Source organism: Geotrypetes seraphini, chromosome 3, assembly GCF_902459505.1.
Source record: "Geotrypetes seraphini chromosome 3, aGeoSer1.1, whole genome shotgun sequence".
Classification (NCBI taxonomy): domain Eukaryota; kingdom Metazoa; phylum Chordata; class Amphibia; order Gymnophiona; family Dermophiidae; genus Geotrypetes; species Geotrypetes seraphini.
In genome coordinates, this window is record NC_047086.1 from 397,922,709 (window position 1) to 397,945,535 (window position 22,827).

At 44.4% G+C, this 22,827-nt stretch overlaps 1 protein-coding gene across 1 annotated transcript in view; it reads right to left on the reverse strand.

The window, feature by feature from the left end:
• Positions 1 to 22,827, reverse strand: part of GLP1R (glucagon like peptide 1 receptor) — a 245,924-nt gene that overhangs the window by 126,159 nt on the left and 96,938 nt on the right. The window contains exon 3 of the mRNA XM_033935380.1: positions 17,479 to 17,586. Coding sequence (XP_033791271.1) covers positions 17,479 to 17,586 — 108 coding nt within the window. The remainder of the gene's footprint in view (positions 1 to 17,478; positions 17,587 to 22,827) is intronic.

Consider the following 22,827-nt stretch of genomic DNA (forward strand, 5'->3'; position numbering starts at 1 on the left):
TTCGGCGTGTGCACGCATGACGATTTGCTTTGAGTGGTGGTTTAACCTAATCCAGCAGCGGTTACTGTGTGCCGGTTGCCCTTCCTAACACAACGCGTGATTTTTTTAAAAAAAGGTTGGATGGGGCACAATAATTGACAGGGAGAGAGATTGAAAGAAAAAACCCCAGATAGGACATTCACAGACTGACACACTGAAAGACAAGTAGGTGGGAGTGAAAGACACACACTGAAAGACAGGTAGGTGGGAGTGAAAAACACACAGAAGGACAGGGGGCCAGACAGTGGACAAGTAGAGAGAGACACACAGAAAAAAAAGACAGACAGACAGCGGCCAAGGAGACAGACAGCAAAAAAAGAAAGACAGACAGACAGGGGCCAAGGAGAGAGAGAGAGAGAGAGAGACATACATAAAGAAAGAAAGAAAGAAAGACAGACAGAAAGCAGCCAAGGAGAGAGAGAGAAAGAAAGAAAAAACAGACAGCAGATAAGGAGAGAGAGACACATAGAAAAAAAGACAGACAGACAGCAGCCAAGAAGACAGACAGCAAAAAAAAAGACAGACAGACAGCGGCCAAGGAGACAGACAGCAAAAAAAGACAGACAGAAATACAGTGGCCAAGGAGAGAGACAGCAAAAAAAGAAAGACAGACAGACAGCGGCCAAGGAGAGAGAGAGAGACATAAAGAAAGAAAGCAGACAGAAAACGGCCAAGGAGAGAGAGAGAAAGAAAGAAAAAACAGACAGCGGACAAGGAGAGAGAGACACATAGAAAAAAAGACAGACAGACAGCAGTCAAGAAGACAGACAGCAAAAAAAAAAAAGACAGACAGGTAGAAAGCAGCCAAGGAGAGAGAGAGACACAGAAAGAAAGACAGGCAAAAAGCGGCCAAGGAGAGAGAGAGAAAGAAAGACAGACACATCTATTCTAGCACCCGTTAATGTAACGTGCTTAAAGACTAGTTATACAATAATTCAAAACAATTTAGAAAGTGCAACTTGAGGATTCTTCAATATCATCCATCTCTGTCATTTCAGGTAAATTTAGAAGAAAATGCAAGGGAGCAATTCACAGATAGCTTAGTTTTAAGCAATCTCTTCAAGCTATGATGATCTGAACATAGTCTTAATTGACTCCGTAGTTTACTCCATAGAGAAACACCCATACATGAGAACATTTTTAATTGTATGGCCACGTACCTTATATTCACAGCCGATTGAGATATCTCAGAGTTCTCCATGGTCTATAGACCCTCCCAAAGGTCCTGAAACCAGTCAGGCACAGAATGATACACAGATTGATGCACCAAAGATAGCACCTTAAAATGAATATGTTGTTCCATTGGCAGCCAATGAAGCCTCTTTAATATGGGAGTTAGATGGGCTGTTCTTGAAGCTCCTCTAATCAACGTAGATGCTGATTTCATCAATACGAATTAAAAATAAGAACAGCGCTTGTAATACGTCTGCCTTTCTTATACTTTCACTGTGAGTTAAATCTAGTTTTCAACAGAAGAGGATCATTTTGAACTTTCTATACATTATACTTTATTGTATTTAAGAACATAAGAATCGCCTTACTGGGTCAGACCAATGGTCTATCAAACCCAGTAGCACATTCTCAAGGTGGCCAATCCAGATCCCTAGTACCTGGCCAAAACCCAAAGAGTAGCAACATTCCAGCATCTCAAAGAATAGCATGATTCCGGAACCCCAATAGGAGAAACATTCCAGAGCTGAGATTGTGATGTCATAATGCCTCATTCCACAGTGCCTCAGAGCCAACCTCAATAGTGATGTCACAGTGGCTTGATTGCCCTATACTTGGCTCGCGTAAGAACATAAGAACAGTGTTACTGGGTCAGACCAATGGTCCATCAAGCCCAGTAGCCCGTTCTTACGGTGGCCAATCCAGGTCACTAGTACCTGGCCAAAACCCAAAGTGTAGCAATATTCTATGCTACCAACACAGGGCAAGAAGTGGCTTCCCCATGTCTTTCTCAATAACAGACTATGGGCTTTTCCTCCAAGAACTTATCCAAACCTTTCTTAAAGCCAGCTACGCTATCCACTATTTCAGCTGTCATCTCTGGCATTTATTGGAGAACCTAATAGCTGGTTGGGGTTTTTTTTTTTTTAATTGAAATGTCTGTGTTCCAACAGAGATGATTTTAAGGAACAAGGTAAAGAGATAGCTGCTTGTTTTTTTCAACGAGGTTTTCCCCATCCATCTCTAACATGTGCTAATAAGCACGCTACATTCATGGATCGTCAAGTTACACTTAAACGTAAAGCTGGAGATAACAGGTTGGTGTGTATTTTAACTTTCAATACCGGTGCCCAATCCATTAAACCCATCTTTACACATTGGCCTGTGATACAAGTTCATCCTGAATTGACTTCTTTCCCTATCTTTTCTCAAACGAGTAAGTAATTTAAGAGATCTTTTGGTTCCCTCTTCTGTACCAACATCAGACACTGTTCCAGTGAAGTTTTGTGGACATTGACCTAGGTTCACAAAGCAAACCGATTGTATACTGATCGGTTTGCGAACCCTTTTCTATCAAATTTCCATTCAGCCTGATTTATTTGCCTCTCCTGTGATCCGCTTCGAATCCGTGCATGCAAATGAGGTGAAACACATGCAAATTGGACAGCGACCCCGATTCACAACACCAAATTTCCGGTCTGACTGGGCTGGCCGATCACCTGAAGAAGCGACTGCTGGGGACTAGTCGAAAACGTCTTTCCGACTGGAAGCCCTGCTCTCTGCCCTGCAATCTCTCCAGCCTGCTCGTCCCGAATGCTGCCCTGCTCTGCCTCGATCTTCCCCGAATCTCTCCTGCCACATTGCCATTCTCCTGGCCTTCCCCGAAGCTCTCCTGCCCTTCCCTGCCCAGCGAGCCGGGTTTAAAGTGGGTTAAAACCACGGGCTCGCAGGGCTAAAAACTAACAAAAAAAGTTTTCAAGTTAAAAAAAAAAAAAGGTCGTGTCTCAGACGGACATGCGCAGACCATCTACAGATGGTCTGCGCGTGTGCGGGGATCGCTATAAAGTGATCTGTGCAGGCAGATGGGGGGGCGTTCCTCCGATCGTCTCCATCTGCATATTTTTCATTCCTGAATTCATCGGGCCTGCCCGGATCGGACCCGGACCCGGCCCGATCGGGCAGGTTAGTGAATCCCATCCATTGTCCCTTTGGACACACATCTGTTTGCAGTTAGTATCGAGCGATACATTTCTCTTGAAAACAGACTTGGCATTCATTTACGAGTGTTAATTATGTGTGAAACCACTGGAGTCTTCTACTTAATTGTGTGTCAGTGCCAGTTATATAATGCTGGAAAGATAAGTTGTGCTTTGAAGACTCACATCATTGAGCACAGAAGATATATTCACATTCATATAGTGTCACTTTGTATTCAATTTAATCATACATGTGAAGAGTTGGGATTTACTGCTTCAGTTGTAGGGATTTGGACTTCTAGTCCACCTTTTTCTAGTTATACAACCACCCTTAAAGCAGTTTATATACAGCAGACCTTCAATATTCGCTTGGGTTAGGGGCAGAGCTGGCCCGCAAATAGGGAAAATCATGAATCATTTTTTGGGCTGGCCCTGACCCACCCCTGCCTCCCTCCTGCATCCCTGACCTTACCTGGTGGTCTAGCGGCGACGCAGGGCAGGAGCGATCTTCCTATGCTCCTGCTCCGTGCAGAGCCATCATCAAAATAGCTGCCGTGAGTCCCCATTGTAGTCTCGAGACTACAATGGGGACTCACGGCAGCCATTTTGATGATGGCTGTACACGGGGCAGGAGCGGTGGAAGATCGCTTCTGCCAGGCGTCGCCGCTAGACCACTAGGTAAGGTCTGGGGGCCACGTTTCTGAATTAAAAATTCAAGGGGCAATAAAAAATCACGAATAACCAAATTCGCGATTTGGGAAACTGTGAATCGGGAGGGGGAGCTGTACAAGCATTTTCCCTGTTTGTCCTGGTGGCCTCACAATCTATCTAATGTACCTGAGGCAGTGATTTGCCCTGGGTCACGGGGAGTAGCACAGGGTTTGAACCCTTAGGGTGCTGGGGCTGTAGCTCTAACCACTGCCACACTCTCCTCACTGTTCCATCTTGCTGGAATGGTAACATGATAGGACAACTTGTTACTGCAGTCAGGGCAGGATTAATTTGTCGAGGGCCCCTACGCACACAAGTACACTGGTCCTCCTGCCCCGCCCCACCCCACCCCAACATGCGCCTAGGCGTCAGAGGGAAGCTTTGGGCAAGCAGCACCGCTTGCACAATTACACTTCCTGTTGCCTTTCTTACCCGCATCTTACTTTCCGTCGATGGGGGGGAGGGCCGCGTTGCCGATAGGGGTGGGGCCCATGTTGCCAATTGAGGGAGGGGGCCCTCATTGCCGATCGATGCTGGAGGGGCCCATCGCCGTTTGGAAAAAAACAATGTTGATGCCCTCCTTCATCGGGCCTCCCTGACCATTTCGGGCCCTAGACACGTGCCTACTTGTCCTATTGGTTAATCCTGCCCTGACCGCAGTGTGAAAGTGACGGATTTATTGTTTTAATACAGGGCATCTATGGGGCTTAATAACGAAATTGGTTAGTTTTTTAAATACATCAGTCAGATTTTTTGATTGATTGCTATGACTGATTTCAACACCTTTTGAGGAAAATTCTATAAAGGTTACCGAAAGGTATACGCCAAGCCTGAATTCTGTGGAAAGTAAATTAATGGAAACACTTTCAAAACAGAGAATAGTGAAGTTTCTGGAATCCATTGGATTATAAGACCTGAGACCACATGGATTCACTAGAGGTAGGTCTTGTCAGACAAATCTGATCAATTTCTTTGACTGGGTGACCAGAGACTTGGATAGAGGGAGTGCTCTGGATGTGGTGTACTTAGATTTTAGCAAAGCCTTTGAGATAGTGTTCCACACAGGCGTCTAATAAATAAGCTGAGTGCCCTCAGGATGGGCCCCAAAGTGATGAACTGGGTCAGGAACTGGTTAAGTGGAAGGTGACAGAAGGTAGTGGTAAATGGAGATCGCTCTGAGGAAAGGGATGTTATCAGTGGTGGGCCTCAAGGTTCTGTTCTTGGGCCTGTTCTTTTTAATATTTTTATAAGTGATATTGCTGAAGGGTTGTCTGGTAAGATTTGCCTCTTTGTGGATGATACCAAAATCTGCAATACAGCAGACACTCTTGATGGTGTGGAGAACATGAGGAAGGACCTTGCGAAACTTGAAGAATGGCCTGAAATCTGGCAGTTAAGATTTAAAGTTCAGAAATGTAAGGCCATGCATTTGCGCTGCAAAAACCCAAAGTTTAGGGGATGAAGAACTTTTACATAATAAGAAAAAGGACCATTTAAATTAAATGATTAATTTATGGAGCATGTATGGTTGGACAGACTGGATGGACCATTCAGGTCTTTAGCTGATAAAGCCCCAAATGGTCCATCCAGTCTATCCAACCATACATGCTCCATAAATTAATCATTTAATTTAAATGGTCCTTTTTCTTAGATATTTCTGGGCCAGAAACCCAGAATCCTGCCCGGTAGTGTGCTTAGGTTCTATTTACTGGAGTCTCCGTCAAAGTTACTCCAGTCCATCTTAACCATCCCAGTCATCGAAGCCCTCCCCAGCCCATCCCCAACTGAATGTCCATATACGGGACACAGACCATGCAAGCCTGCTCAGTACTGGCCTTAGTTCCTTCAATGTATACCCATTATTTTCTGATTAATGATCCTCTGTGTTCATCCCACGCTTGTTTGAACTCCGTCACCGTTTTCGTCTCCACCACCTCCCTCGGGAGCGCATTCCACACATCAACCACCCTCTCCGTAAAGAAGAATTTCCTAACATTACTCTTGGGTGTGACTGTATGTGATGATCTTAAGGTGGCCAGACAGGTTGAAAAAGCAATGGCGAAAGGTAGAAAGATGCTTGAGTGCATAGGGAGAGGAATAGCTAGTAAGAAAAAGGAGGTAATGATACTCCTGTAGAAGACTCTGGTGAGACCCCATTTAGAATTTTGTGTACAATTCTGGAGACCACACCTTCAAAAAGACACAGGATGGATTCTGTCCACAGGAAGGCTACTAAAATGCTTGGTCGACTTCATCATAAAACATATGGGGATGAATTTAAAGATCTCAATATATACACTTTGGAGGAAAGGTGGGAGAGGGGAGATATGATCGAGATGTTTAAATACCTACTTGGCATAAATTCGAATGAGACAAGTCTCTCTCAGTTGAGAGGAAACTCTGAAATGAGGGGGCTTAGCATGAAGGTAAAAGGGGATAGATTCCAGAAGTGACCTCAGAAAATACTTTTCACGGAGAGGGTTGTGAATGTGTTGAATGGCCTCCTGGTGAAGGTGGTGGAGACAAAAAGTGTATCTGAATTCAAGACAGCATGGTACAAATATATTGGATTTCTAAGGGAGAGTAGATGGTATGATTAGACAGACTAGATAGGCCATATGGTCTTTATCTGCCTTCATTTTTCTGTTTCTAAGATATAGCACTTTAAGCACTCATCCTATATGAGCATCTGGTTGCCCAGATTCCTGGGAGCCTACTGGACTCTTTACACATAAGCAGCTTTCTTATGTATACATTGGCCAGAGAGCAGGTTTTCCCACAATCTCATCTGCACAGCCTTAAGAATACTCTGAATGGCACTGTCACAGTTTCTATAGGAGGGGCTCATCTTCAACTTCCAACTTAAACAGGTTGACTTCAGCCGTCTCCTTGATAATGTTGAGCTCCTCAGGAGAAGACTTTCTCCTCAAGGGGCAAAGAGGGGTCTGATGGAAGTTCCAGATATCCCACCTCCAAGAGATTCAGGAGCCAACAGATTCAGGAAAATAGTCTTCTGCCCGAGTCCTCACTTGCCTCAAATGACTAGTCCGATGGACAGGCTCAGACTGAGAGCATTGAGGCGTGGTGCAGGACCTAACCTTGAGGAAGGTTCCCTGACACCATCTCAGCTAATACCAACCCCAAATTCCTTCAGGCATCAATGTTGATGACTGTCCATGAGTAGCGCGTTGGTCTCCAGGACTGGCTGGACTGTCATTGGATCCAACACCAATGCTCTCAATGTCATGGCATTGTGTTGAACTGGAAGTTACACCAGCAACTCCTGGAGCATGGCCTGGATCTGCTATATGTGTTCTACTGTCATTGGAGAACAACTGCTACAGGTGAGTAATTTTCTTTATTGTGGTCTGTTTGGAAGTGTTTTGGTAATGGTAGAACAGGAATGCTGGAATACAATTAGATTTTACATTGGTTTAATTTTTACAGCCAAACTATACAGAGGAGCAAAATACCAAAATGTAAGAAGAAATAGTAACAAAGAGTATATCCTTTATCTCATTAACATGCAAATGATGTGCACAAACAGAACATCATTCACGCCAGTGAAATCAATATTACATACATAAGTAATAAAGTAGGCAACTCACTTATGTCAATAAGGTTAATAAGCAGTAAAAATGATATCACACATCTCAGTTACACTGAAGTCCAAAGTAGCACAAATAAATTAACAAAGTTGAATTCTATTCTTCAGTAATACGGAGATCCAGATGCCATATTAGTAATGTGGAAAACTGGTCTCTTTCTAAGCCAGTGGTCTCAAACACGCAGTCCAGGGGCCACATGCGGCCCGCCAGGTACTATTTTGAGGCCCTCGGTATGTTTATCATAATCACAAAAGTACAATAAAACAGTTTCTTGATCATATGCCAGAGGATGTGGTAAGAGCGGATAGCGTAGCTGGTTTAAAGAAAGGTTTGAACAAGCTCCTGGAGGAAAAGTCTATAGACTGTTATTGAGAAAGACACGGGGGAAGCCACTGCTTGCCCTAGATCGGTAGCATGGAATATTGCTACACCAGGTACTGGTGACCTGGATTGGCCACCGTGGGAACGGGCTGCTGGGCTTGATGGACCATTGGTCTGATCCAGTAAGCCTATTGTTATGTTCTTAGCTATAAATGACAATATTATTATTAAGACTTAGCCAAAAGGAAAGATTTATAAGCTATAAAGAGTTTTACCTCATGCAAAATTGTCATTTTTTTAAATAAGACATTAACTATTTTTTTCTGAGGCCCTCCAAGTACCTACAGATCCAAAATGTGGCCCTGCAAAGGGTGTGAGTTGGAGACCACTGGATTAACTGTATCCATGACATCCTTTTTGTCTTTGGGAAGCAGAGCTGAGCTTGTGATGTCATAATGCCTCATTCCACCAATAAGAGCCAGCCTCATCAGTGATGTCACAATGGCTTGATTGTCCTGTTCTCCCCTCTGCCCTCCAACCCAGCCAGCAGATTAACCATTCCCCTTAACTCAGTGGTCTCAAACTCTTTAATAAGACATTAACTATTTTTTTCTGAGGCCCTCCAAGTACCTACAGATCCAAAATGTGGCCCTGCAAAGGGTTTGAGTTTGAGGCCACCGTTCTAAGCTGTGTTAGCTTTACTGGAACAATACAAGAATTATCTAGAAATGATGCTGAGACTGAGTTTAGAAACCCTTAGATCCTTTCATCATGAGTGGCCTATGTTGTCTTGAAATGCATATCATCGCCTTTGAATAATTCTTGCATTAATCAAATGTAAGGTACATTTCTGTGCAGAGCCGCTAGCTAACGGGCTGCCGCTAGTGGCTCTGCCCGTGCCCTTTATCCCTGTTGGTCCAGCGGTAAATTGTGATTTTGAGCCCATCCGTGCTTTCACCCCTTCTACTGCATCCCAAAATGCATTGGAAGGGGGAAGCCCCGTCATTTGCAGCACATGACCCTGTAGGCAGGAGGGAGTGAGCTTCCCTCCTGCCGTTTGCTCTTCCGAAGGTACTGGTGTGGGTGTTCCGGGGCATGTCGGTGGGTTGTCAACAGGATATCAGGAATTTCAGGAGGATGTGGGGAATGTCAGCGGGATATCGGGGATGTCAGGGCATGTCGGGGGATGGAGTGTAGGCGCTCCACGGCTCAGCTGATCCTGGCAGGGGAAATCCCCATCAGCTGAGCCACCAGGAATCCCCAAAACCGGCTCAGCTGATGGGTATTCCTTCTGCCACAATCAGACAAAGTATAAAGTGGGAACCTCTGCAAAACTTGCTTTTGTAAGTTCTTCGCGTGGACGTTTTTATGATTGAAAATGGGCATAAAAGGTAGACTTATACCTAGCTCATTTTCAAAAATAAAAGAGATGCTTGGGGCATCTTTGAAAATGGACATTTTCCTGCTGTGTTGGTGGACGACTTGCACACAAACGTCCAACCTCAGACTTAGGCACATTTTTGATTATGTTCCTCTATCTGTTGGGAGAAACCGTCATTCTGTTCCAGTGTCCCAGTTCATTCAGACGATTCCTGCCTGATTTTAAGCTAATGAAGTGTTCAGAAAGTGTATACATGGGGCAAATGAGGGAATAATTAAGTAATTCCAAAGTACCTAATTACAGAGTAGAAACATAGAAACATAGAAATAGACGGCAGATAAGGGCCCACGGCCCATCTAGTCTGCCCACCTTAATGTCCCTCCCCTACCTTTGCCCTGTGAATAGATCCCATGTGCCGATCCCATTTGGCCTTAAAATCAGGCACGCTGCTGGCCTCAATCACCTGTAGTGGAAGACTATTCCAGCGATCAACCACTCTTTCAGTGAAAAAGAATTTCCTGGTGTCACCTTGTAGTTTCCCGCCCCTGATTTTCCACGGATGCCCTCTTGTTGTCGTGGGACCCTTGAAAAAGAAGATATCTTCCTCCGCCTCGATGCGGCCCGTAAGATACTTGAACGTCTCGATCATGTCCCCCCTCTCTCTGCGCTCCTCGAGCGAGTATAGCTGTAATTTGTCAAGCCGTTTTTCGTATGGTAGATCCTTGAGTCCCGAGACCATCCGGGTGGCCATTCTTTGCACCGACTCCAGTCTCAGCACATCCTTGCGATAATGCGGCCTCCAGAATTGCACACAGTATTCCAGGTGGGGCCTCACCATGGATCTATACAATGGCATAATGACTTCCGCCTTACGACTGACGAAACCCCTTCGTATGCAGCCCATGATTTGTCTTGCCTTGGACGAAGCCTGCTCCACTTGATTGGCAGACTTCATGTCCTCACTGACGATTACCCCCAAGTCTCATTCTGCTACCGTTTTTGCTAGGATCTCGCCATTAAGGGTATAAGACTTGCATGGATTCTGGCTGCCCAGGTGCATCATTTTCGTAAACACACTTATTCTGAAGGAGAAGGTGGTTTCACTGTTCTCATAGTCTACATTTCTTTCCCTAATTGCCAAATTGGCAAGTCCATATAGACCCACAGCTAGAGAAGGCTGGGAACCAGCCAGAACGGCTGTCATTCTCTTTGTGAAATGAATGATAATCTCCTATTATCTAATAAATGCCAAACCTTAAGTACCTATTTCCTGTTCAAATAAAATTAAAGGTGATAAATCAAAGTCATAAAAGCTTAAATTCTAGGATACAGTGTGAAGATTTTGTTTCTATGTCCTTTGTAGGCGACTAAGATGAATCTCTGAAGTGAGCTCTGCTCTCACATATAAAGACTGAAAAGAGAAAAGCTTCTCACTTTTCATAAATGCCTACTATAATTTTTCTTAGACCCTTAACTAAAGTTTGATGAGTAAGCAGAAATAACGTAAAGTGCAACCTTGCAGCCCAGAACAGTCATGTCAGCATGTCCCGAGCATAATATGGATTTGTCTTGGGGCAATTTCAACTGGGTTAGTTTTGTGCTTTTTTCAATGAATACACTGTATGGAGAGGGAGCGTTTTGCTCTGCTATGTTTTAAAACTGAGTGCCATTTGTTTTGAAAGCTCCGGGTGCCTTCCTGTCCAATGTCGGCTCGCGGGACCTTCAGTTCTTCATTTTCCGTGGAGCAAAGAAACTGTGTTTTTCTCATATTTTTCTGTTTTCATATATTTCATTTTTTCTTAATTTTCATGATTTTCCTTTTTTTTGGCCTTTTGGATGGCTTTCTGCCTCTGTAGAGGCTGGGAACATCGACTCTATTTCAGGAATTGTGTTACTTCCCTACAATTGAGCCCTTTGGTTTAGTGTTGGCGGTCTTCCCATCAGTGTCCCCAACGCTCAGTGGATTCAAGAAGTGCTCTTGATCTAACAAGACCATCTCAGGTTCAGACCCTCACAACTAGTGTGTACAGTGCCTGGGTCATGAGCATCAGGACATTTCTTGTAATCTCTGCACTCGCTTGCAAAAAAGGGCTCTAAAGGCTCGCCAAATTCAGTTTGAGAAGCTTTTTGGGTCCATGTCTACAGACCCATTACCAGGCAAATGGGTTGCTCTCCCCATTCATATGGATGTTACAAGGGAAATGCAAAAACAGACGTGATTTTCTTCTTTTGAAACCGGGGGCCATCTCATTAGGGGCTACATTTTATTTGAGACACCCTGTAAGTGCATTGTCCGTTACCATTCAACTAAATATGTATTCTTTGAATCTCAATATTTGACTAATTTTCTGGCGATGTCCCGTCTGGACAAAGAAAAAACTCAAGGTTAAGCTCTAAAGAAATAGTAACTTCCTTCCCAATTTATAGGAATAGCATTACTTCTTTGATCCTTTTCTTAATGTTTTCTCACAATTAATTCTTGGATCCAATGAGGACTTGAGCTAATTTTACCATAATACAGTGGTGCCTCGCATAACGGACGCCTCGCACAGCGAACGCTGCGCACAACGAACTTTTTGTCGTGCTCCCCACAACGAACTTCGTTTCACACAACGAAGTCGCCCGAGGGGCCCGGGGGGGGGGGCGGAACTACTCTCGCCGAAGCCGGGAACAGCAGCACCCATGCAGAGAAGGAGAAGACGGCGTGTAGGGGACTCCAGTAAATGCAGAGCAGCAGCTGTGGCAATCAAAAAAAGAGGAGGTCTGCTGTTAAGGTGGACCAGGGTCCTGGAAAATTCGTGAAATCCTGCAATATTACCAGGATCTCAATACAAGTCCATGAGGATCCTGGAGATCCTGCAAATCCTGGTTTTACCCAGACCCGATTCTCTGGTCCTATCTTACGAGACCTGACCCATTTACAGCAAGTTAAGCCATGTTTAAGCTAACGAAAAAAAAATCCAGAAAACATCAAAAGATTATTTCCTTTTTAACAAATAGTAATACTGTACCATGAAATACTGTTCCATCATCTCCCTCCACCTTACCCTGGATGCCGAGTTCTCCGGCCCTCTTTCTCGGCCAGCCACACGCTTTCAGGGAGCAGCGCACGCGCGCATGCTCTGTTGCTCAATCTTCTCCTCTGACGCAACCGGAAACCGGAAGTTGCAGGAGAGTAGAACATTGACCAACTCCAGCAGCTGCGCGTGCACAGCTTTCTGGAAGCGTGCGGCTGGGTGAGGGAGAGGGCCGGCAGACTCCGCATACAAGGTGAGGTGGAGGGAGGGAAATGTAGTGCTGCAGAACGAATTATTGTGTTTTAAATGTATTCTTATGGGAAAACAGGGCTGCAGAACGAATTATTGTGTTTTAAATGTATTCTTATGGGAAAACGCGTTTCACACAACGAACGTTTCACATAACAAACTTGCTCCTGGAACGGATTAAGTTCGTTGTGTGAGGCACCACTGTAGTTTCTTTTGTAATCTGCTCAACATTGTTAAGTATGGATTTATATGATTGTAATATGTTGTGGTTAAAATTGCTTTCTGTACAAGCTTACTTGATATAATATTGAAATCAATAAAAATACTTAAATATATATACAGTGGTGCCTCGCATAACGGACGCCTCGCACAGCGAACGCTGCGCACAACGAACTTTTTGTCGTGCTCCCCACAACGAACTTCGTTTCACACAACGAAGTCGCCCGAGGGGCCCGGGGGGGGGCGGAACTACTCTCGCCGAAGCCGGGAACAGCAGCACCCATGCAGAGAAGGAGAAGACGGCGTGTAGGGGACTCCAGTAAATGCAGAGCAGCAGCTGTGGCAATCAAAAAAAGAGGAGGTCTGCTGTTAAGGTGGACCAGGGTCCTGGAAAATTCGTGAAATCCTGCAATATTACCAGGATCTCAATACAAGTCCATGAGGATCCTGGAGATCCTGCAAATCCTGGTTTTACCCAGACCCGATTCTCTGGTCCTATCTTACGAGACCTGACCCATTTACAGCAAGTTAAGCCATGTTTAAGCTAACGAAAAAAAAATCCAGAAAACATCAAAAGATTATTTCCTTTTTAACAAATAGTAATACTGTACCATGAAATACTGTTCCATCATCTCCCTCCACCTTACCCTGGATGCCGAGTTCTCCGGCCCTCTTTCTCGGCCAGCCACACGCTTTCAGGGAGCAGCGCACGCGCGCATGCTCTGTTGCTCAATCTTCTCCTCTGACGCAACCGGAAACCGGAAGTTGCAGGAGAGTAGAACATTGACCAACTCCAGCAGCTGCGCGTGCACAGCTTTCTGGAAGCGTGCGGCTGGGTGAGGGAGAGGGCCGGCAGACTCCGCATACAAGGTGAGGTGGAGGGAGGGAAATGTAGGGCTGCAGAACGAATTATTGTGTTTTAAATGTATTCTTATGGGAAAACAGGGCTGCAGAACGAATTATTGTGTTTTAAATGTATTCTTATGGGAAAACGCGTTTCACACAACGAACGTTTCACATAACAAACTTGCTCCTGGAACAGATTAAGTTCGTTGTGTGAGGCACTACTGTATATATATATATATATATATATATATATATATATATATATATATATAAAAAGCAGGATTCTCTAACCTGCGTCTGCCAAAAACAACGCCGGTTACAGAATCCTGGAACCATCGTGTCCCCCCCCCCCCAACGATCGTGGCAGGAGAGATGCCTAATCTCTCCTGTTGAAGGACAACCCCCCTCCCACTGCGATCATCGGCAGGAGGGAGCCCAAGCCCTCCTACCGGAAAGAACGCCCCCCCCCCCCGAACCTCCGTGATCATCAGGAGCCCAAGCCCTCCTGCTGAAGAACCACCCCACCATCTCGATTACCGGCAGGAAGAAGCCCAAGCCCTCCTGCCAGAAAGAACCCCCCCCCTGAACCAATGCGATTACTGGCAGGAGGGAGCCCAAGCCTTCCTGCCTGAAAGAAACCCCCCCAGATCCCCCAACCCCCCTGGACCCCCCCGCTAACCTTAATCGATGGCTGGACAGACGGGAGGCCCGCCTTCCTCGGGATGGTGAGCCTGATCCTTCCTGGTGTATTGTGGGATGCACCGGGGAGGTACCTAGGACCTGATTGACCCAGGCGCCTAAGGCCCCGCCCTAGGTCGCTCAGTGTTATGTGAATGAATTGAAGGACGTCCAAATTGAATCATTGCCCAAACCACGCCCATTCCACGCCCACGCCTATTGAGTTGGGTGCGAGTTTTAAACATGGGCGTCTATGAAATTGTGGCTGTGTCGACAAAGTGGTGTCTAAGTCCTTTGGACGCCTAAGTACCATTTATCGCTTAAGACCCTTAACTGGCTCATTAACCACTTAGATTGGACGCTGAAAGCACGCCTCACTTTAGGCATGACTTAGTCGCCCTTTATAGAATCGGGGCCTAGATGCTAAGATGCCCATAGGAATACAATGGATGTCTTAGCATTTAGTATGCACTACTAATAAAGGACTCCATAATACACTATTGTCATTAAGGAGAGACATAACTTAATCAATGCAAGCTATCTATCATAAGAACATAAGAACATAAGAAGTTGCCTCCGCTGAGGCAGACCATAGGTCCATCCTGCTCAGCGGTCTGCTCCCGCGGCGGCCCATCAGGCCCATTGCCTGAGCAATGGTCTATACCTATCTATACCCCCCAATCCCTTTTTCTTCTAGGAATCTATCCAAACCTTCTTTGAAACCATTTAATGTTTTCTTGTCTACAACAGCCTCTGGAAGCGCGTTCCATGTGTCCACCACCCTCTGAGTGAAAAAGAACTTCCTAGCATTTGTTCTGAACCTGTCCCCCTTCAATTTCTCCCAATGCCCCCTTGTGCTTGTGGTGCCCCTTAATTTGAAAAATCTGTCCCTGTCTACTTTTTCTATGCCCTTCAGGATCTTGAAGGTTTCTATCATGTCTCCTCTAAGTCTTCGCTTTTCCAGGGAGAAAAGTCCCATCACTAGGTGACACAGGCAGTTTAGTCGTCTTCACTTCAAGAAAAGTTTTAAGCTGATCAGGGTAAAAAAAAACCAACGTGCTTATGAGTAGCAGATGTGATGCAACATTTACAAGGAAATCTAAGCATAAATTTGGCATCAAGAAATAATACTTCTTGTTTCATTACTAGAGATTTCTTACTCCAGTCCTGCGTAACTTTAGTCCAATCCAGATTTTCTGTCCCATGAAAGGCTTTTCTCAGTGACAAAAAAGAGAGTCTCAAAATATGTTCACGGTCTTGAGGAAATGCAAAAGCTGCTAACAGAGGCCCACGTCTCACAGTTTCATTACCAGATCTCTCTAGAAAAGTTGTAAGATCCAAACTGCCCTCCAAACCTCCCCCTTCCGTCACCAACTGTGATTTTCCAAGCTCAGGGCCAGTTTTAACTTGGAGGGGATATAATCTACTATAATAAAACGCTAAACACGCATGCGCATTCTTACCTGCGTGATCCGTGGTCCGTAGGTCCGTAGCCAGCACGAGTGCGCATGCGCGCATAGCTGTGCCAGTGGCCGACAGAGACAATGAAAAGCGCTGGACTCCCTGCTCTCCACCCCCTGAAGCCAGGAAATACGGCCCTACCGGCCGAAGTTTATTTTTAAATTAAAAGCCGCCGCCGCGGCTCCTCTCATGAGCCGCACCTGTGTCAGAGAAGGCTTCCGACGCAAGCGGGGATTGTAAGAGGAGCCACCGTGGCACTTTTAAACTTAAAAATAAACTCCGACAAGGGAATAACGGAGCACGCCAGACCGCGGGAAGGGTAGGGAAGTGGGGGCCCGACAAGGCAATAATGGAGCAGGCCAGACCGCAGGAAGGGGAGGGGCCGACAAGGGAATAATGGAGCTCGTCACACCGTGGGAAGGGAAGGGAAAGGGCCGACAAGGGAATAATGGAGCAGGTTAGACCATGGGAAGAGAAGAGAAGGGGGGGGGGGAGGAAATGCTGCTGCTGCTGCACAGGGACCTGGAGGAGAAGGAAAATACCGCTGCTTCTGCTGCACAGGGAAGTGGGTTGGGGGAGGGAAATGCTGCTGCACAGGGAAATGGAGGGGGAGGGAATGCTGCTGCAGCACAGGGAAGTGGGGTGGGGGGAGATGCTGCTGCACAGGGAAATGGAGGAGGAGGGAATGCTGCATAGAGAGCAGGGAGAGAGACAGATAGAAAGAAAGAAAGACAGCAGGAGGGAGGGAGACAGAAAGAAAGGAAGAAAGACACAGGGGCAGGGAAAGGGACAGAAAGACAGACAAAGGGGGCCAGGGAGAGAGAAAGAAAGAAAGACAGACAGACATATATTCTAGCACCCGTTAATGTAACAGGCTAAAAGACTAGTAAACCTTAGAAATTGGTGGAAAAGCATCTTTAGGAATACTTAAAGCCTCTTCAAAAAAATTCCTTAAGAGTTGTTTGGAGACAAAATAGGATGTTTTAGAAAATTTAGGGGTCCCTTTATTAAGATGTGCTAACTGATTTAGTGCGCGCTAAAGATTAGGAATATGATGGATGTCTTTAGCATTTAGCGTGCACTAAATCGGTTAGCGCACCTTAATAAAGGACCCCTAAATAAGCAAAGGTTAAAAAAACATATAGGATTTTCCAGATTCTCCAAACGCTTCTTAGTCACAATTTTATCCTTAATCAAGACAGCCTGTGCTTCTGTTTCTACAGAGACTCCCGATAATTTCCAGAGTTCACTTCAAATGCATCTGCCTAACTTTCAAGATCCTCCATGACATCCTTCCTCCATTAATTCCACTTTCTTGGAATTCTTCAAATCTTAATTCCACCAGACCTACCCAAAAATCGAAATTATCCTTCCCCTCATTAAAAGGCATTTCCCACCCAGGAAAACTGGGAACTTCCCTCCCCTTCAGATTCATCGAGCTCTGGAACAACCTTACCTCCCCTCTTCGAAACCTGAGTGCTCTCCAACCCTTCCGTAAACATCTGAAAACCTGGCTCTTCTCTAAAACCTAACACTCCCCCCTCTTCTGACATCCTAGCCTCTAACATTCTTCTCTCCTCTGATCTTCATCTAGCCCTTCCTTGGAGTTCCTTTCTCATTACAATTCCTGTAAACCGTGCCGAGCTCCACAACTATGGAGATGGTGCGGTATACAAACCCAAGGTTTAGTTTAGTTTAGTTTAGACTCAACATACATAACACATGTTGATTGCGCAATGAATGAACTACACGGTAAGAGACTGATTTCTGCTTTGGTCGGCACCAAATTCTTACATTCTTACCTCTGTTGGCCCAGGGAAGATACCAAGGGCAGCTCACGTTTGTATAGGCTCCAGGAGATCCATCGGGCCAGCAGGCGTAATTGTCAAACGTCCTGTTGCAAAATCTGTCTGCAGAAAAGCAGAGGGACCATTGTGAGTGGAAACAGCAGCTCTTAGAAGCTTACAGAAATACGAGAGATCTTCAAAACGTTACTGCACTTTCATTTTTTTAACCACCGCATTGGTTAGTGTTGGAAGCAAGAGATCTATTTTAAATTTTCTTGCATTTGCTTTAAGTTGTTATCAGGAGAGTCTCCAATTTACCTGTCTCCTCATTTTGAGTTATATAGACCAGTGTTTTACAACCTTTTTACACCTATGGACCGGCAGAAATAAAAGAATTATTCTGTGGACCGGCAGTTGAAGAACACTGGGTTAAGTCGTGGGCCAGACTCCGCCCATCTCTACCCAATCTCCACCCCAGACCCCACCCCCATAATAGTACTAATTACACCTTGCACGTCCTGTGCCTCATCTGGAAGCCTTCCCTCTGACGTTGCAACGTCAGAGAGAAGGCTTCCGGTTCAGGCGCAGGATGCCCGTAGGAGCCACTGCCCGTGGCTTTGTGCGCTGAATCAGTTAGGAAGAGGGAGCTGGCTTGAAGATAACGCCGCATCGATTGCACTGTGGACCGGCGGTTGAAGAACACTGTTTTGGGCCTGATGCACGTGCTGGCCCTGTGGACCAGCAGGAAATTTCTGTGGACTGGCACTGGTCCATAGACCGGTGGTTGAAGAACACTGATATAGACCATCAAGGAATACAAGTTCTTACTTATTTGCCTATCCTAAGCCAAATGGTGTCAGATCTAAGAACTTTTTTGATAGGACCTTAGCATTTTAGGTAGGTAAATTACAATCCTGGCTTGGTGAATGTATTCATCAAGCCATGTCTTACTGTTCTTTTTGAAAATTAATTAAGTCTTCTTTGTTTGACAAATTTATTACTTAGTTGGGTATTTTTAAGATTGCAATTACATTTTTAACTTTTTATAATGATTGTATTTTTATGCTATGAATGTATTTTGCTGATTGTTCAGTTTCTTATGGTGTAAACCGCCTAGAACTCTTGGTGATGGCGGTATAAAAGAATAAATTTATTATTATTATTATTATTAAATATTTCAAAAGCAAATTACATCACGTAATCCCCCTGTTTTGCGAAACATATTTCCCAGCATCCTCTTACCACTTCTCCCGACCAAATCATTTCCCGAGAAAATATGAAAATGCGGAAACTTTTTGAAGAACCCTCATATAACTTCCTTTTTCCTTTTGTTTTAGAGGACTGTCCTCTTCATTATATAACTTAGTGCCTAATGTTAGGTGCCAAATGCACGGATACTATAGAATTTATAGAACAATTGTACTTACATGTGCATTAGATGTGCCAATAATTGGCAGTTTCATGTCGATGCACCAAAGTCACTTTGGAGTTCTAAAGCAGTGGTCTCCAACTCAAACCCTTTGAAGGGCCACATTTTGGATTTGTAGGTACTTGGAGGGCCTCAGAAAAAATAGTAAATGTCTTATTAAAGAAATGGGGGCACGGAAAGAAGGTACCAAGCCTCGAGGCACAGCAGAACAAACAATAAGGAGGCACGGGAGAGGTCAGATCCAACCTGTGGTAACGATTCCTTTATTTACAGTTTGAATCAAAGTCTAATCACAAGTCTTTTAAGAAATAATAAACCCAGGCAAAGTTTCATAGAACGTCCCGACTAGGGTCTGAGTTTCGGCGACTCTGTCGCCTTCTTCAGGAGACAATTATGAACTTGCAAACGTGCTGTGAACTATGCTTGAAAACGCGTCGGCGTCTCTACATCCAAAAAGAAGCACCAAAAGAAATGACAATTTCACATGAGGTAAAACTCCTTAGTTTACAAATCTTTCCTTTTGGCTAAGTCTTAATAATGCAAGCAGTGTTTCATTTCCGGTTCACCACACAATTGTTTCCCACGTACTCACCTTTATAGGACCCCCAGGGACCCCTGAAGAAGACTTTTTGTCGAAACGCGGACCGTGTTGGGTCCTGTATCCCTAGTGGACTAGGTCCTTTAAGGCTCTTATGTGGATGATTTACTTTTATGTGGATGGAATTATTTTATGTGGATAATTTTAGTGTACCTTTGGAACTTTGATACTTTCAAATAAAGTCCATTTGGGAACATCGTCACTCCACAGAGTTTTTTTGGTTTTCTTAATAATATTGTCATTTATAGCTAAAGAGACATATGATCAAGAAACTGTTTTATTTTACTTTTGTGATTATGATAAACATACCAAGGGCCTCAAAATAGTACCTGGCGGGCCGCATGTGGTCTGTGGGCCGCAAGTTTGAGGCCACTGTTCTAAAGGGTAGTAAAGGCCTGATTCTATATATTGCACTTAAAAAACCAGTGCCGGCTAGTGCAGCGCTATGCACGAATCTATGTGCAAGTTATAGAGTCACGCTTAGCACCAGTTATGCATCACAACTTTTAGGACTAAATGCCAACGCCTGAGTTGCGCGCACATCAGCCGCAAAAGCTAAAAACTTGTACATAACTTAAAAGAACGCCCACGATCCGCCCCTAACCATGCCCCCCTTTTCAGATTCACGCACTCGAAGCGACGCATAACTTTTTGGGCAGTGCGCATACCAATTTTTGTGTGTAACTTCCAATTAACGCCAATTATAAGTTTGTTAATTGCCAATTCGCAGCACCGATTCGACTTGTTAAACAATCTAGTTATATGCGCAAAAATCAGCTTTACGTACCAATTTGCGCATATAAGGCCCCCCTATGCAGAATTCGGGCTGGATTCGCAGCGGTCACGGCAAAAGGAGAGCCAATCGCAATCTGCAAATTGCGTGCAGATATGAAGAAGCGGCGCAGCCGCTTCGAAAGGCCAAAAACAGTGCCTTATTCAAAATTCATCTGTATAAAAGGTGGAACCAGGTGTAAAAATATCCAGACTTCCAGAAAAAGCTATACCGTGGCACATGTTCCAGCGACCAAAGTGCCTGCATCAGGGGCAAATCATGGAGTGGAGGCGTGGCCTAAAGGTTTAGAGTAGCTGCCTCAGCAACTTAAGGTTTGTTAGTTCAGTTCCCACTGCAGCTCCTTGTGGCTCTGGGCAAGTCACTTATCATTTCAAGGGGGAGGGTATGGCGCAGTGGTTAAAGCTACAGTCTCAGCATGCTGAGGTTGTGGGTTCAAACCCACACTGCTCCTTGTAACCCTGGTTGTCACTTAATCTCCCCATTGCCCCAGGTACATTAGATAGATTGTGAGCCCACTGGGGCAGACATAGTAACATAGTAGATGATGGCAGATAAAGACCTGAATGGTCCATCTACCGTCTGCCCAACCTGATTCAATCTAAAAATTTGTTGGGTTTTTTCTTCTTCTTCTTAGCTATTTCTGGGCAAGAATCCAAAGCTCTGCCTGGTACTGTTCTTAGGTTCCAACTCCTGAAGTCTCCGTCAAAGCACACTCCAGTCCATCTACAACGTCCCAGCCATTGAAGCCCTCCCCAGCCCATCCTCTACCAAATGGCCATATACAGACACAGACCGTGCAAGTCTGGCCAACACTGGCCTTAGTTCTTCAATATTTACTATTATTTTCTGATTCTAGACCCTCTGTGTTCATCCCACGCTTCTTTGGACTCCGTCACTGTTTTCCTCTCTACCACCTCTCTCGGGAGCGCATTCCAGGGATCCACCACACTCTCCGTAAAGAATGTCCTAACATTGCTTTTGAATCTACCACCCCTCAACCTCAAATTATGTCCTCTGGTTTAACCATTCTCCTTTCTCTGGAAAAGATTTTCTTCTACGTTAATACCCTTCAAGTATTTGAACGTCTGAATCATATCTCCTCTGATAGGGAAAAATGCTTCAGTACCTGAATAAATTAACATAAACCATTCTGAGCTCCCTTGGGAGAACAGTATAGAAAACTGAATAATAATGTGAAAAGTTTCAGCCTCTGATAACCAGAACTGCTATAGTGATGTCATAATGCCTCATTCCACCAATAAGAGCCAACCTCCTCAGTGACTATTGCAATGCTTTATTCAAAGGAATGGCCCAAAAAGAAATCAGAAGATTACAAATTATCCAAAACACTTCTATCAAATTAATCACGGGGGCAAAAAAGTTTGATCATGTCACCCCGTTACTTCTAAAAGCACATTGGTTACCTGTGGCACACCGCATTCTCTATAAAATATCTTTACTCACCTTTAAATCATTGCTATATAAAACCCCTTCATTTATTCACAAAGTTTTAATCCCATACTCCTCTCAAAAAACTTTAAGATCAAACGAACAACTTTTATTGGTTATTCCTACCCTTAAAATGATCAATACACAAAGGCAATTCATTTTTACAGTTACAGCACCGCAAACGTGGAACTCCCTCCCGCTATACTTACGACAGGAGAAAAACCTTGATAAATTTAAAGGCCAACTTAAGAGCTTTCTTTTTAAAGACGCTTTCAATGTTTAATTGAAAAGCCAATTGCTCTTTATAGTAATAATTCATTCTACTTAATTATGTATTTTATTCCCAATAAACTAATTTTCCCCTACCCTTTGTATATTACCCTTAATTGTTCTTCCTTTTCTATCAGACAATGTAGTTCTTTCCCCTCCATCCTAATGTATCATGTTGTATTTTGTCTATGTTTAAAGATTTTATCTTTTTACTCAATTTTGTTCTTGTTTACCCAATATTAATATTTTATGTACATCGCTTAGTAATTATTGATAGGCGATTGATCAAATATTGAATAAACTTGAAACTTGAAACTTGATGTCACAATGCCTTGAATGTCCCATACTTGGCTCACTTTTACTATATTATGATTTCTAGAGTGGGGCAGTGGTTAAAGCTAAAGCCTCAGCATCTTGAGATTGGGGATTCAAACCCACGCTGCTCCTTGTGACCCTGGGCAAGTCACTTAATCCCCCAGTGTCCCAGGTACATTAGAAAGATAGTGATCCCACCAGCACAGATAGGGAAAATGCTTGAAGTAACCTGTATGTAAACTACTTTGAGTGAGGTTGTAATCCCTTTCCCTTTTTGGTAAGAGCAAGAGGCTTAAGAGGATAAAATGCATCATTAAGCCCAGCAGCTGGAGGAGAAGAGTGCTGAGGTCAGCTGTCCTGCAGAAGCCGAGTCTAATTTGCATGCACACTTGTTTCAGCAAGAGAATAGTGAGAGCTAATTTGCATACGCATGGTCTGCTGGGAAAGTGGAAGATAAAGTATTAAACTTTTAATATTGCTGACATAAAAGCTTAGGGACAAAATCCAGAG